General features: G+C 39.8%; 1 protein-coding gene across 2 annotated transcripts in view; it reads right to left on the reverse strand.

The window, feature by feature from the left end:
• The window catches only part of EMB2729 (Alpha amylase family protein), a 421,581-nt gene that overhangs the window by 340,215 nt on the left and 64,101 nt on the right, over nucleotides 1-17,265 (reverse strand). For both annotated transcript variants that reach the window (XM_089421556.1, XM_089421555.1), the window contains 2 exons: nucleotides 13,776-13,948; nucleotides 13,546-13,635 (listed from right to left, as the gene is read on the reverse strand). In XM_089421556.1, the coding sequence (XP_089277682.1) occupies nucleotides 13,546-13,635; nucleotides 13,776-13,948 (263 nt within the window). The remainder of the gene's footprint in view (nucleotides 1-13,545; nucleotides 13,636-13,775; nucleotides 13,949-17,265) is intronic.

Below are 17,265 nucleotides of genomic sequence, written 5' to 3' on the forward strand. Positions count from 1 at the left end.
GGAACTATGGATAGAAGTTCCTAGGAAGCAATATGTGAAGAAAGAAATAAGAAATCATGAAAGATGCAACTACAAGAAGTCAACATTTGACAACTATAAGAATTAACCATAACATCTCCATGGAAAAGAACCGTGATAAGGTCTGTAAAGAAAGGAGACCCTTGAAATATGAAGTTTTGGAGATGTGTCTATGAATGTGAAAGATGTTGCAAGCAAGCAATATGTCATGATGAAAGGCCATCACAAAAGGTAATTTTGATTTGATTTTTTTTTATTTTTGAACAACATCTGGATGGGTTAATGTAGGGCTACCGAAAAAGAGTTGTAGATGTCACCTACAACTAGCACTCATGTGGTGGGATGGAAGATCCTTAAGGAAACATGACATGGAAGAGGTAGTTGTATGAAGGAAAGCCAGATGTGGACTAGAAGATCACTTTCCAATAAAAGTAAGGATGACATGACTGACTTGAGGAAAGTGATGGATGGCCTGTGCCCTACGAAAAGAAGAAGGCTCCACAATTTTTGAAGATGAATTTCATGACATCGAAAGAAGGAGCTCTACAAGTAGCTGAAGGTCCCATGATCTCCACCTAGAGCAGAAAGTTGTTGGAAGCAAGTCCTTGGTTAAGAGGGAGCTTGGGTACATTCCTTTCATAGTAATGGGTACATTCTTTCATTAGAATGGGTATATCCTCCCTAGTTTGAGAGGGAGAGATAGACACATCATTCTTGTCTTCACTTTGGGAAGAAAGAATGGAGGATTGCATAAGCATCTGGCATTTAATACTCTTTGACGATGTGGTAGGGCATTCAAGATAAGAGTAGTTGTAGAGGACCAATATTCTTTGAGGACTAGGAATCCAAGATAAGAATAGTCCTTGAAGGACTATGTCCCTTGAGAGACAATGATGATGGTGTCTATAAATCATTGGTCTCACAAGCATTGTGCTCTGTGTTGAAATATGTAACTAGGTTCGGTCTTCATAATGACATGTGTAATCCTAATTTTATGTAATTAATGAAATAGAAGAAAAATAAAATTATTTTATGCCTGAGACATGGGTTTCATGCTCAAGGAAATTTATCATAGATCAAGCTCCCAATGTGAGCTATTAGGATTGGTAATTAAGTCATAAAGTCAATTAAGTCTTGTCATGTATTGAAGACCCATTTGGGCATGTTACATATTGTAAAAGAAGAATTTATTTGAGTCATTATAAGATTCAAAAACCCATGCAAGACCTTGTCACAAGTACTCAATCAAGTCTACCTTCCAAAGAAGATATAGAATGTTCTAGAAGGAGATGTCGGTGTAGGCATGAGGACAAGTCGGCTTATTTACATGGGCAGATCACTATAAAAAGGAGGACTCGACCTCACTTGGAGAGCATCTATCAAGCATCCAAAATAGAAGAAGAAGAGTGAGTAAAGGGTAGAAAGAAGCCTCTCATCTAGCAAAGGGAAAGAGAAGAATATTGAAGTGTTTTTGCATAGTTTTTCGGTCATCTTCCTCACACATGTGACTGAAATTATGGTTTCTGCAGTGAGGTCACATCAGTTCTTGAAGAAGCCAAGAAAGGGGTCACAAAACAAGCATTCTTGCTAGCCGAGATCACAAAGGAAAGTCTCCAAGTCAAGAGAAGAAGAAAAACCTTACCAAACTTCTCCAATCAGCTCAAATGTGCGAAATTGCAGTGGTTTCACACAGGCCGAGAATTGCAGGACTATGGAAAGAGGCTGAATTTTAGGGAAGCCAAGAATACAAGTGCAAGAAGTCAGTTCGACAAGCATTGACTTGGACAAGAAGAAGAACTTTTCAAAAGTCTTGTGACTTGGTCTTGGAGAGGTTGATAGGTCAAGTGTCTTGGAATTCAAAAATTGAAGATTCTATAAGAAGAAGAATTCGTTTGGGTTTTCCTCTCAAGTTGGAGAGGTTTTTGCCCTGGTTGAATGCCTACATTTTGTGTCCTTTGTCTCATGATTATTTATGATTTGGTAGTTGTTTGATGATAGAAAACATTAATATAATCAAGTGGAAGAAAGAAGCTAATAAAGATTAAGTAAAATTGCATCACAAATAGTTATCATTGCAAGAGAAATCACCTCATCTCTCTGCCCTAGATTTCTCAACATGGTATTAGAGCTAAGGTGACAAGTCAAGGGCAGGCAACTCAATAGAGGGCACTCAAGCTCTCAAAAGATCAAGGTTCTAGAAGGATATCAAGGGCATCAAAGAATCAAGAAGATCCTCTCATCTCCAAGGCATTTTGAAGACAAAGGCTACATCATCATCTTGAAGGAAGTATCAAAACCCTAGATCGATCAAAGAAGAAGTCCACAGTTAAAGCATTCTTGGGATCCTCGCTCAAATCATCATCATAAGGAAGGAGACCTCAAAAGACCCCAACTCCTCTTGAATTGAAGAAACCATCAAATCAAAGTATCTTGAAGTATACTCATCCAAGGGAAACAACAAGAAAGGAGCAATTGGCATCATCAAAGGACTCAAGGTGATCTCCCTCTCTTTGGAGTCAAGGATCACTTCTGAGGAAAACCATCTTCATTAAGAAGGAGTTTTCTATTATCTATTACATCATCAAACTCAAGAAATCAGCAGGTTGAAGGAGCATCTTCACAAGTAAGTATATTTATGTCTACATCTGAATCTGTCAAAATGTCTTTTTGCAAGGAAAGCAACAAACTGGTTAGGGCTTCAAACTTTCTTGCATGGAATAAAAGAACAATCTGAACCTCATAGAAAATGAGGTCATGGAAAATGTTAAGGGCTTAATCACCAAACTTCCAAAGGAGGATGCTCAAGCACTTACAAGGTATATGAAAGGAGAAGTAAGGGCTCAAAGGATTCTCATGGAATCCATCAAGGATCCCCTCATTCCCTATGTATCAAAATTAGAAACATCAAATGAAATATATGACAAATTTGTAAAATTATTCTCCGTAAGCACTACAGGAGAAGTAATCTTGTTAAGGCAAGAACTTTACAAGATGAAGATATCAAAAGAAGAAGGAATAGCCTCATACTTTATGAGGATATCTGAAATAAGAGATCAACTACAAGAATTGGGAGAGATAATGTCTGACAAAGAGATGACTACCATAGTGCTCAATGCACTACCAGAAGAATGGGGCAACTTCACATAAAGTATCTATAGGAAGAAAGAAGATACTCCATTCAATGATTTGTGGTCACTATGTAAAATTGAAGAAACCAGGTTGAAGGCAAAATCCGATGTAGAATCAAATGAGCAAACCTAGGCATATGCTACCATGGAAAAGAGAAAAGGGAAGTTTGGGATATTTTGTCCTCGAAAAAGAAAGAATAATATGGCAAAGGTTCAATGCTATGGATGTCAAGAATATGGGCACTACAAGAGAGATTGTCCTAAGCTCAAGAAGGACAACAACAAAAGAGGAAGGGAAGAATCCCATATCACTGAAGAAGTGGAGGAAGCTGAAAAGAAGGAATCCAAGAAATAGGAAGGAAAAGATTTCTACTATGATTGAGATAGTCTTCCTCACCTAGTTCTTTTCAAGTTTTTCTGTTGTAAAATATAGCTATCATGGTAGAAATCATTAGAGGCATGATAGGAAGCATCATGGCATCATAAAAGCATACAATTGAAAGCAAGAGCTCATGACATCATCTTAGAGAAGCATGAAGGATAGCTGAAATAGAAGTCTATGGCAGCCACCCATAGAAGGATGTAGCTCTTGGTAACCTCATTAGAAGCATAAGTAGTACTTATGAGAAGAAGAAAAGTCATCTAGTATAAAGCTCATCATACATCATTCAAGAGGAGCATTTGTTGGATAAGGATGATCAAGATCCTCCATTGGAATCTTCATTGAAAGGTTCACCTATTGGAAGAAGCAAGTGTCTCACCAATTCATGGAATGATGGTATGATGTCATAAGAAGCGAAGCAGATCAAGGTGATTGAAGTTCTTTCAATCAAGGAAATTGTTGAAGGAAGTCTAGATGACCTAAAGAAAGAGATGAGGTATGTATTTAATTGAGTCATGTCATATGGTTGCATATATCATGAATGAATGCTCTACCTCAAGAGCATGATTAAAAGAAAGGATCTCCTCCTTTGGAAGAATGGATAAAGGCATGGTTCACACATTAACTATATGAAATTAACATAATATGTCCTCATATGAAATATGAGGTGGTTGAAAAAATTGAAGGAACTGTGATTGGAAACTCCTAGGGAGAAATGTGTAAATAAAGAAAGGAAGAGATCATGAAAAGTGCGCTATGGAAAAGGAAATCAACATCCAAGGACTAAAAGATTTGACTATGATATCTCCATGGGAAAGATATGAAGATCTTGATAGACACTGAAAAAGAAAGAGACCCTTGACATTGTATATATTTTGGAGATGTGTTGGAAGCAAGTCCCTAGTCAAGAGGGAGCTTGAACAAGTCCCTGGTTAAGAGGGAGCTTGGGTACATTCCTTCATTGGAATGGGTATATCCTCGCTAGTTGAGAGGGAGAGATAGACACATCATTCTTGTCTTCACTTGGGAAGATAGAATGGAGGATTGGGTAAGCATTTGGCATTTGATACTCTTTGAGGATGTGATAGGGCATCCAATATAAGAGAGTCATAGAGGAACAATATTCTTTGAGGAATGGAAATCCAAGACAAGAAAAGTCCTGGTGGAACATACTCTGAGAGAACCCGGGTGGGGTATGTTCCGAGAGAGAAAATGATGAGGGTGTCTATAAATCATTGGTCTCGCCAGCATTGTGCTTTGATCTTGTGGAGAGATAGAGAATTCAGTCAAGGCCTTGCTATGTGACAATGTAGGATGATATGATGCTAAACAGATGGGTTACCAATCCGACTCTTCTTATAAGAATTCTTTAGAATAAGAATGTCCAAGTACTTTGTATGGATTATGAAGACTTCCCTTGTTACGAGGGAGTGTTGAATGGTTAATTTTGATGTTGATGATTATCATCGCTATGAAAGCGATCATCAATGAAAGACCAAAAGAAATTGAGTGGCGAGGGGGATGCAAAATCCATGGAGGACAACAAAGAATATCGGGTTGCACTAGCCTCAAACAGGGGTTTTGTATTATTATCATTGCTACTAGTGCCTCTTATTAGGCTATTGGCTACAACAGGACTAGTAGATTTTCTCTCAATGTTGCATTCACATGAACAAATCAAACAATCGCCATTAGTCATTGTCCAACTAAAAAATCAAACAGTAGATTCAAAAATAATTAAATAATGAAACAATACCTAGTCATTGCGAGGGTAAGACAGAAGGTAATCATGTAATTGGCACCTATGCAAGTGAAGGTGCTAGTGGAGTCATCGTAAGCATAGTTGTAGGCCTTGGGGCATGCTACCTTGAAGAGCTGTGAATAAGAGCTAGGCTTGCAGGTGTTGGGATTCCCATATGCCCCACTACAACAATACGTAAGATCTCCAAAGGCCTCGCAGGCACTTTTGCATGCCATAACTTCATGAGCTCCAACACCATCATCCACCTAGAGCTCCTTAGGGAAGTTGAGATTGAGATCTTTAATGCAACCTGTAGACATGCAAGCACCAATGCCTCCTTGAGTGGTGACCAGCAAACTAAAGAGGTGCAAGCAACATTGCCCCTTGACCAGTGACCAACATAAGGAGATTATAGCTTTCATGTAGCACTCTACACGGGGTGCTCAAATTTCAAATTACAAATGGCAGGGACCATGTTTGGAAGGTGATCCACTCAGTGCAATGCATTAATTGTGTGGTCCAAGCAGGATGGTGGCGGTGGAATGCATTTGTTGATGACGATGGTGCATCTGTCTCTAGGCTTGTTCAAGCCGCTAGAAATTCCTAACACATGCATGGCCATACCATGTCAAAGGCCATGCACTGGCATGGTTGTTAATGTTTCCATGGTGATATGGTGTCTAGCAAAATTTCCGCACAAGGAGGTTGCCTGAGGAACAAAGTATAGTGTCAATAGTTGGATAGGCAAAGGTGTGTTGTATGTCTAATGGTTGTAGTGGAATAAAAAAAATAATTCATACGGACCTTTTTTCCCTTGTTAAAATCAGACTTTTCCTTCAAACTTGCAGCAGATTTTTTTCCTTTAATAGATTTCGAAAATTTTAAAATGGTTGAAAGCCAATGGTGGTCAAAGACCACCAGAATAAAGAAGCTCCAAAATTTCTTGAGAATATATGGCTTAAAGCCTTGTCATTCAAAGTCTAAAATATATGGCAAAAGGCTTGGATCACACATTAAATAGCCAAAATATTTGGAATATAGAAATATCCACTAGGATAAAATATTAATATATTGAATAATGTATGAAGGAATGATGTGATGATGAGAGTATAATGGGCCCCCGTATATATACTTAACTGGAGTGCCCCTTCATAAAAATCATATCCTTTGAGACATGTCATTTCACTATACTAAAATGTTTCAACTATTGCCAACAAAGTCATGGTTCAACATTGAAGATGGACCCACCAAGATTCAACTCCCCCAAAGGCAAAAATAATGTTAATTTAGATATGCTCTATGCTTAAGAGAAATTTACTTCAAATTTCTTATTAGCCCAATATCAATTTCCAGATTAGCAATCACATCAACATGATAATAAAATGCAAATAGAACATAAACATAAACAATAGAAGACAAGCCCAGACAAGAGGACACAAGATGTGGCACCAGCCAGGGACAAACCCCAATTTGGGGAAACCCTTGATCAATTCTTATATTAATCTTCAATAGTTCAGCAGAGAGAGAGAGATAGTACAAATATACAAAACTGATATTTTATGACGGCAACAGCAAAGTCAAAGTTGGTCAAACAGGTTAGATTTGACCTCCAATCAACTCGGTGAATAACCCAAACAACTCGGCCTCCAACAGCAAGGAGAAGCAGCCCAAAACAGTCCAAATATCACAGTCAAACTTCGGTCGACTGCAGTCAGCCCTACGGCCAGCCCTAGCACAGTCAATGCAGGGTGAAAGAGGGGTCCAGAAGGCTGTCCATAACTACGGTCTGCCAAGGAGAGGCAGCCTAACCTAATCCGCACTCAAGGAGAGATAACACTGTCCAAAACATGGTCCAAAAACCCTCCTACAACTTCAGTCAAACTCAATCAACGCTACCCTAACAGAAAATCAAACTTCGTCCTTCCACATGTGTGAGAGAAGCAACTCTAGAAATGCGTACCCAAACAAGAGAGAGAAGGATGAGATGAGATGATGAAATGAAGCCATGAGGTCTCCTCCTTTTATAGCAACGTTGAGGTTAAGTTGGGGGTGAAAAATAACTAATTTGCTTGCTGGCCGACCTTGACAAATTGTCAAGAATATAAATAAATTCATATCTCCATATATACATGTCGGAATCGGATGATCTTTAGATCAATCCTACACCTCTCGGAGAGAGGAATCCAAGAAAAATATCAGTTGCCCCAAATAAGGTGACCCACATGGAGTTTGGCCCTAGTTGCCAATTTTAACACTCCCTCTCAACTAGGGAGAACTCCATCTGCTAATCCATTTGTCTGTCGGTACTATCTTTGCCATCAATGCACTGCTCTGCTGAACTATGAAGAAGAAGAAGTGATCGAGAATGTATCATAACATTCTCTATTGACCCGAAGGCAATCTCAGATAAAAGAGAGTGTCTCATACCACTCTTACTGACCCGAAGTCAGTTCCAATAAAGAAAGTGTGTCATACCACTCTTACTGACCCGAAGTCAGTTCCAATCGATCCCAGATCAATATCATCCTAGCATAGGGAGTACGGTAGTACACGATGTGTCCATCGGTAGTACTATGGTCCCAATACTCATTTCCCTACTCATTGGCCAAATGAGAGGTACTTCCCATGAGTCTCAGACTGCATGGGTAGGATGTTCAGTAGGAGAAGGATGAACCACTCATCCTGCCTACATGTTGCCACAGGGTATCACAGGGGAAGGTTGAACCACTCATTCTATATACAACAAACAACTAGGGGAAGGCTAAACCACTCACCTTATGGTTGCTAATCACTCCAAAAAGTACCCAAGCCCCCTAGAGCTCCTAGAGCTCAATGTCCATATCATTCAAGACCTTCATAGTGGGGTCTCTCCACGACACCTAGTCGTTCTTGGAGAGTCAAAAATTTGACCTTTAACAGGGGCTTCGTCAGAATGTCGACGACCTGCTCATCAGTCCCAATGTGATGAAGCCTTATTGCTCCTCGTTGTACCATATCCGGAATAAAGTGGTACCTGATATCGATGTGCTTGGAGCGATCATGAAATACAGGATTCTCTAATAATCGGTCCCACTCTGGTTGTCATAGAGGATCACAGTGGTATCCAACATATGTCCAAACAGCTCATTGAAGAGCTTCCTCAACTAGACAGCTTCACAAGAGGCCATACTCGCAACTATGTATTCGACCTCAGCGGTGCTCAAGGCAACTAACTCCTGCTTCTTACTCATCCAGATATCGAAGCAGAACCCAAAGAAAAACAACACCCATAAGTGCTCTTATGATCCACCACACTGCCTACCCAATCAGCATCGAAATAACCATGCAGTCTCACATCTCCAACAGTGTATCTCAGTGCATGAGTAATTGTGCCCCGAAGATATCTCAGAAGATTCTTGGCACCAATCCAACGTGAGTGATGAGGCTCAACCATATATTGGCTCAATGTGTTGACTGCAAAACATATATTCGGACGGGAGTTCACCAAGAACATCGGTGCTCCTATGAGTTGACGATACTCAAGAAAGCATTTCCCAATTCAGGTCCAGCAGCACTACCACATAACTTCTTAAAGTTATTGAGATAGGAAAACTTCTCTTGGCTTTTGACAGACCTCTAACCCTAGGAAGTAGTGCATCAGTCCTAGGTCCTTCATCTCATATTCGGAAGCCAACTCCCTCTTACATTTGTGAATGAGAGGGTCTGCACTAGTTAGAAAGAGGTTATCCACATAAAGCACCAGTATGAGAGGTTTATCATCTTCAACCTTAAAGTAAAGCTTCAGATCGGCTTCATTCCTAGTGAATCCCAGCTTCATCAAATAGCTATCGATCCTCTCATACCAAGCTCGAGGTGCTTGCTTTAGCCCCTAGAGAGCTTTCTTCAACTTGCATACATGAGATTTCCGATCATGAATCTCAAACCCTTCGGGTTGTTCCACATAGACTTCCTCTTTAATCAAACCATGCAAGAAAGCAATCTTGCCATCCATCTGATGTAGGTTCCATCCTTGCGAAGTAGCAAGGGCTATGATTGAGCGGATGGTGGTGTATCAGGCAATAGGTGCAAATATCTCATCATAATCTACACTTTCCTTTTGAGAGAAGCCTCAAGCAACAAAGAGAGCCTTGTACTTTTCTGCACTCCCATCAGCTCCATGCTTGATTTTGTAAAGCCATTTAGATGTGACAATTGATTTGTCCTAGGGTTTAGGGACCACATTCGAGACATCATTCTTCATAATGGACTCGTATTTTTCATTCATAGCATCCTTCCACACTTGATGCTTCACAGCTTCTTCGAATGATGTAAGCTCGTTTTGAATGATAGTGCTCATAATGGTCAAGTATCCCTGATACTTGGTCAGCTTCTTGCTTTCACGGAAAGTCCCCCTTGGTGCAATATGTCTCTCGGCATCTTCTAGAGTCTCCTTAAGCCATAAGGGCCTCTTCTTAGAAGAGGAGGGCTCTTGAGGAGAGGAATCAATAGGATCCATAGGTTCATCTACATCTGGCATAGTTTCATCTTCTTTTTATCCTGCTTTCCGGTGTCAGCTTCTTTATCCTTCCTTGGTATAGGAAGGTTGTCAACCTTACTAAGAGCCATATCTTTGTCAAAGGTGGCATCATGACTTATCTCAACTTCTCTTTGACTAGCCACATAAATTCTATAGCCCTTAGAATTTTCGCTATAGCCCACAAAGATTCCTTTCCTTCCAAATGCACCCAATTTGCTTCTTTTCTTTTTCGGCACATGAAAGTATACAGGACTTCCAAAAATTCTAAAATGAGGGACATTGAGTTTCTTGCCAGTGAGCATTTCTTTGGGAGTCTTGGAGTCCAATGCTTGATGAGGGCATCGGTTTTGAACATACACAGCGGTATTCGCAACTTCGGCCCATAAAAACTTCGGAAGCCTTTGATCATGAAGCATGGCACGAACAGCTTCCATAATAGTACGGTTCTTCCTTTCAACCACACCATTCTACTCAGGAGTGTATGGTATAGTGGTCTCCCTCTTAATGTCAGCTTCTCTGCAATAGTCATGGAATTCATTGGATTCATACTCGGTCCCATTATCAGTCCTCAATATCTTGATTCTCTTCTCGGATTGATTTTCGATCATGGCTTTGAAGTGACGAAACTAGGTGAACATTTCATCCTTCTTTTTCAAGAAGTGGATCCAAGTCTTGCGAGAATAATCACCTGTAAAAGTGAGATAATATATGTATCCTCCCAAGGAGTTTATGGACATCATACCAAATATGTCAGAGTGGACCAACTGCAATATATCTTTGGACTTGCTATTACTTGAGGGGAATGCTCCCCTTTTTTTTCCTTTGGCACATCCCAGACGTATACGTTCATGCTCTACTTTGAACTCGGGCATCTCTATCACCATCTGTCTCACATCGGATAGGGCCTTATAATGAAGGTGGGCAAACCTACGGTGCCATAGTTCAGATTGTAGAGATGTGTCGCAAGACATGGCTCCCAATGGACTTCCTCCAACTTGATACAAAGTGTCAACCTGGAACCCGAGAGTAAAAGCATCTTTAAAATTATTTTTCCAAACACGTACATTTCCATCAACGAATGCCACCTCGTAGCCTTTGTCTTCCATTGCCGAAATGGACACCAGGTTCTTCTTGAGACCAGGTACATATAGAACTTCTTGTAAATGAATCGTGTTACCCTGATTCAATTGAAGTGTAACATTCCCTACACCCTTTACGGGATAGGTGTCATTGTCTCCAAGAATAATCTCCAAGTTTGTCTCCTTCTCTATCAAATTAGAGAGAGCTTCCTTGTATCCGGTGAAGTGCCTTGAGGCACCATTATCAATAAGCCAATTCCCCAAAGTGTCCGAAGGAGAGGTAGTGGAGAGGGTCGATATAAGATAATACTCATTTTGCTTATTGTTAACAACATTTGATTCTTCATACCTGGAGTTCCTTGTTTTCTTGGAGGGTTGACCATTTCCATGATTTCCCGCACTCTTTTCTTCCTTTGCCATTGAACTATTACCTGCCATTCCTTTGATTGTTGTTGAAGTTGCCCCTATAGTGATTGTGATCATCATCATGTGATGTGTCCTTTCTATTTGGACACTCCCTCGCATAGTGGCCAAACTTATTGCAAACAAAGCATCTTCCCTTCCTTCCACCCTTAGATCCAGGCTTACCTTTGAAATGTCCTTTAGACCCAAATTATTTCTCCTTTTGGCATGAGCGGAGAAAGCAGTGGGATTGCCTCTATTTGAAGGCATTTTGTACTACTCTTCTTGAATGCATCTCGACATCAATTCTTCAAATCTCGGAATTCGATCATTATTGAGAATAGTGGCTCTAAATATATACCACTCGGGTGGGAGCCCTCCAAGGGTAGTGATAGTAAGTTCCCTATCAGGAATGACTTCTCCAATCGATGGAAGATCATTTTTGATCTCGGTGATCCTTAAGAAGTAGGATTGAATATCCTCATCCTTGCCCTTGTTAATATCCTTCAACTTATTTTTGAGGAACAAAACTTGATTTGCATCACTAATCTTGAACATGCTTACCAATATGTCGTAGATCTCCTTGGAGGTGTTCAAATCAGAGATGTAGGCCACCAGATGCATGTCAATGGAATCTCTGATAATCTTCTTCACCTTGACTTCACCCCTAGTGTACTTGTTCTTTGAAGCAGCTGGTGCATTTGATGGAGGCTCAGGGATTTTACCCTTCACATAGTCCAACACTTCTTGTTCTTCCAATGTCAGATCAAGAGACATCTTCCATTCGTGATAGTCAAACTTTTCACGGAGTTTGTCTTCAGCCGGCAAGTGGGATGAGGAACCCATTGAGCCTTTTGTCATTTCCAACTATCTTGGTGATTGCTCTTTCACTCTAGCTTGGGCTTTGTCTTCACCTCAGCTCTGATACCATGTTAATTTAGGTATGTTCTATGCTTAACAGCAATTTACTCCAAATTTCTTATTAGCCCAATATCAATTTCCAAATTAGCAATCACATCAGCATGATAATAAAATGCAGATAGAACATAAATATCAACAGTAGAAGACAAGCCAAGACAAGAGGACACAAGATGTGGCACCAACCAGGGACAAACCCCAATGTGGGGAAACCCTTGATCAATTCTTCTTATAATCTTCAATAGTTCAGTAGAGAGAGAAATAGTACAAATATACAAAACTGATATTTTATGACAGCAACAGCAAACCCTAACCAGCAAAGTCAACGCTGGTCAAACAGGTCAGATTTGACCTCCAATCAGCTTGGTCAATAACCCAAACAACTCGGCCTCCAACAGCAAGGAGAAGCAGCCCAAAACAGTTCGAAAATCACTGTCAAACAACGGTCAACTGCAGTCAGCCCTGTGGCCAGCCCTAGCACAGTCAATGTAGGGTCAAAGAGGGGTCCAGAAGGCTGTCCAGAACTGCGGCCTGCCAAGGAGAGGCAGCCTAACCCAATCCGCACTCAAGGAGAGATAACGCTGTCCAAAACGCAGTCCAAAAACCCTTCTGCAACTTCGGTCAAACTCAGTCAATGCTGCCCTAACAGAAAATCAGACTTCGTCCTTCCACACGTGTGAGAGAAGCAGCTCCAGAAATGCGTACCCAAACAAGAGAGAGAAGGATGAGATGAGATGATGAAATGAAGCCATGAGGTCTCCTCCTTTTATAGCAACATTGAGGTTAAGTTGGGGGTGAAAATAACTAATTTGCTTGCTGGCCGACCTTGACAAATTGTCAAGAATATAAATAAATTCATATCTCCATATATACATGTCGGAATCAGATGATCTTTAGATCAATCCTACACCTCTTGGAGAGAGGAATCCAAGAAAAATATCAGCTGCCCCAAATAAGGTGATCCGCGTGGAGTTTGGCCTTAGTTGCCAATTTTAACAAATAAGCAGTTAGGAAAAGGTGCAAGTCTTGGGCTTTTTGATAAAAGAGTACCCCTGCATTGTGACAACTTAGCCAAACAAAAGTTCTTGTATTAAATACTATGCCCCTTGAACGACATTTCAGCACACAAGCAGGCCGCTTGTGGTGCCCCACCTCTCTGGCAACTTGTAATGCTTCTCTCTATATAAAAGAGCAATTTCAAAAAAAGATATGTTTCAACTAACACCAAAGTGGGAAAAAAAGTAGTTCGCAAGATTTACATGAGCTTCTTATCACTGGCATAAGATTTCAGCAACTGATACATATTTGCTGGAAACATCCTGCAAGTGAAATCAAATGAATATCTACAAGTTTATACATACCTTATAACCGACACTTGCATAGTCAAAATGCTCTTGTACTCCAATAAACTGTACTGCATTGTATCCAGAACGTTTGATGTGGGGAAGCACCTAAGATTAGAGACAGATATTTAGCTAAATAAGAGCATTTGAGATGCAAGACTACACTGATGACGAATCAAAAGAATGCTCAAATGTGGATGGATAGAAAGGAGATGCAAAACACATGTAGCAAGGATTTATCTCAATGCCTTTTCTGAAAATTCAATAAAGGAACATATTTTGGGTTCTGAACCACTTATGCCAACATGGCACTCGTAGATGCGTAGAGATGATGGTACTTTCGGGCGCTTGTTTTTCCACTGATAAACGTTTTCGGGAGGTGGCTCCCAGTAAATTGCACTCGCTCGTTTACCACCTGGATCTGAAAATGGTTCAAACAAGTTATAAATGCCAGACCAAACCTCAAACTTTACAATTTGTAATTTTGTACTGCATAATACAAAAGCTCACAAAGGAAAAGCTGACTCTTAGTGCGCACACAATAAAATATATATAGTAAATTCCACAGCTGACTTCGTACATCTACAGAGATATCATTAAGAATACATCTATATCAATAATTTAATGAACAAAGCTCAGACCTTCAATTGCCAGTTCCAGAACTTAACAATACCAGTAGATGAAGGTCTTTAGCCCACCAAGAAGAGCACTAAGCACACATTACAATATAACTTCATCTAAGTACTACCTTCAACAAACAGTTTGTTTTCGTTGATTTCCTTTTGGATTTACTGTTTACCTATACCTTGGCCAACAGCTCAGATCATTATGAATTTTCAGCTCATCACTATGTCCCTGTGATGGTTACAAGTGCATGCCAGATAGGAGAAAGAATAATGGCCAATCTCAATTTAAACTATAATTTTCATGTCCTTTAGATACAAAAAAAATGTCGCAAAAGGCTGATTAATAAAGTCCCCTCAGCAGCTGTCAAAGATGTAAAGACACCACAGATTTTTGCAAATATATTAGTCTAGAATTTACATCAATGCCTCAAGAGAAAACTTGAGTAAAAGATAAAATGGCCAGAGTAAAGGGGATTGTTAAAAGGAATGGACTAAATAGAGGCAAAAGGAATCCAAACTGCCTCCTGGAGGTTCAGAACTTCAATCCAATTGAAACTCGTAAAAACCCACTCATATACCTCAAGCTCAAAATTCTGTTATAAGGCATAAATTCTAGTTCATATCACTGCTTTGATCTGTTGAGAAATTACTAGGGCAGCAATTGGGTTTGATTTCTCTTTTACTGAATAATTTCTCGTGATTATGTGTTGGCTTCTTATTACTTTTGTTATGTTCTGATCATCAAACAATTACCAAAACCATAAACTATGAAGATCACAAAAGACAATGAACACAAAAGATAGGCTCCAAGCCAGGGCAAAACCCCTCCAAGGGGAAAACCCATAAAATCTTCTCTTCTTATAGAATAGATCAAAGTGAGAATTCCAAGACCCAAACACCAAGACAAAGTCCTTCCACAAGCCCCAAGTCAGCCCTCTTTTCAACCTTCCCTAACCAAGTCAAATTCAACAAAGTCAATGCTGGTCAACAGTCAACAAATCTGGTCAAACTGTGATTTTCGGACCTGCAACTCTTCCTGAAATTCTCGGCCCCTGCAGCAGACCTGTACCTTCGCACGTGTGGCAGAAAATAGGGCAGAATTTGCACATGTGACAGAAAATTCTCTCTCCTTTGAATCTCGTTCTCTATCCTTTCTTTCTCTTGACATTTTTGCTCCTTTTCTCTCCTTGGCACAGAAATCAAAGTGTGTTGATGACCAAATGAGGTCCAACTGCATTGTATTTATACCCTTCCAGGAGGTCGAATAGGTGTCTCTCTGGGCCGACTTGGTCTTGTGGAGGACAATTTGACTATTTTGACTCAAATAAAAATTCTTTTACATATTTTTCAAGGAGTCCAAATAGGACTTTGACTCAAGTACATTGATTTGACTCATGAAACTTTCTTTTGACTTGAAAAACCCTAGAAGCATGAAGAACATGCTTGACCTAAATAATAATTTGACTTTGAGCATGAAAGCCATGCTTGAAAAAATAATAATAAACTTCTTTTCGCCTTTACATAAAATATATAAGTACACAAGTACACTGACAATTATGAAGACCGAAACTAGTTACAACTTTCAACATGATCCTATTGTTGGTTGGCAAACTGGGCTATAACAATAAGATGGTATACAAGGGATTATCACCATGTCAAACCTCGATCACTCTTATGAACCTTTACAATCATAATTTTTATTGATTTTTCAGATTATATTGCATTAGAAAATATGTTCCAGACTTTGAACACCTCTAAATGTAAATTCTAATCCATTCAATATCCTATCACAGGAGGAATATTGATCCTTATAACCAACTTGAAACTAGGTTGATTAATAGGAACCACTATAGGGCTTTGAGATTGTCCCATCAAATACTGAAATAGAAGTTTTTCTTGGAATTTGCATGCTTGTTCACATTGGTCATGTTGTCGCCCAAATTGTACACCCAATGCGACAATGGTCAAGGCAGGGGTTGTCACTCTAATCCCTGCCAACTCCATTCTAGCTATCTCCTAGGCAAGCTAAGGGGGGTAGTCCCTAAAGGTGTAAGATGAAGGGGAAACTTGTTGGGAACATACAGGCTCTAGGAGATTGTTAATTTTAGATAACAATGGTATGTTCTATGCTTGCAACAACTACTTCAATGTCCTTTTATCGGCCCAATGACAATTTCCACTTAGATTTCAATAGTAATCACATTAACCATTAGATCAACATTGACAATAACTGTAAATACAACATAAACAATAAAATGCAGGAGAAAAGTCAAGACAAGAGAACACAAATATTTGGCTAAAGCCAGAAGAATAGTGTGAAAAATCCTAGATCTAACAATCTCAGAAATCCTACTGCAACCAACTGGATCTACTTCACCTAGATTGTAAATTACATTACAAGCTTATTTCAGATTTCTTCTTGAAACATTGAAGTAAATCACTGAAGCAACCTACACCAAATTAATATGATTCTGAAACACAGAAACTGAGCAAGGAAAATAGAAACACATAGGACAGAGCTATTTTTGGACAAAAGTCCCCAGAAAAACCGATGCAGCAGCTTTGAGGGTTGATTATTATTCAGTAGCGAATTCTAAATACATCATTGAATACCTCACAAGGTTATTCAGTTATAGAGAGAAATACTGGCAGAAGCTTTGTGAGTTTTACCTCACTCAATCACTGAGAAAAAGTCTCGATTATACCAGCTATTGGGTGAGGTACCCCTGGCATGCTCTATGCTATCACTGCATTGCTCTACGATGTCCCAACATCAACCCTCTCAAGCACTGTGTCACCTAGCTGGGGAATCGATCAGTAGCCCAAAGTCACTGCTCTCAACCTCCCGGTCTCACACCCCAGCTTTCGACTGCTGAAACTGATCCTCTGCTTTGACTTTTGACTTTCTCTCTCTCCTTTGCGTCAAGGCTTCTGGATCACTCACTGCCTCTCTCTGCTAATGTATCTCCGACTGAGAATCTCTCTCTCGAAACTGCTATACCTGCCCCTCAACTACAAGAGATCTCCTCAATCGATTTTTCCTCCTGAGAACTTCTCACTTCAAAAATCGATTTCCTCAATCTCTTTGTGTCTTTCCAAATGACTCTCAAGC

This window comes from Pinus tabuliformis, chromosome 6, assembly GCF_031772625.1.
Source record: "Pinus tabuliformis cultivar Carrire ecotype Pingquan chromosome 6, CPIR1, whole genome shotgun sequence".
Lineage (NCBI taxonomy): Eukaryota > Viridiplantae > Streptophyta > Pinopsida > Pinales > Pinaceae > Pinus > Pinus tabuliformis.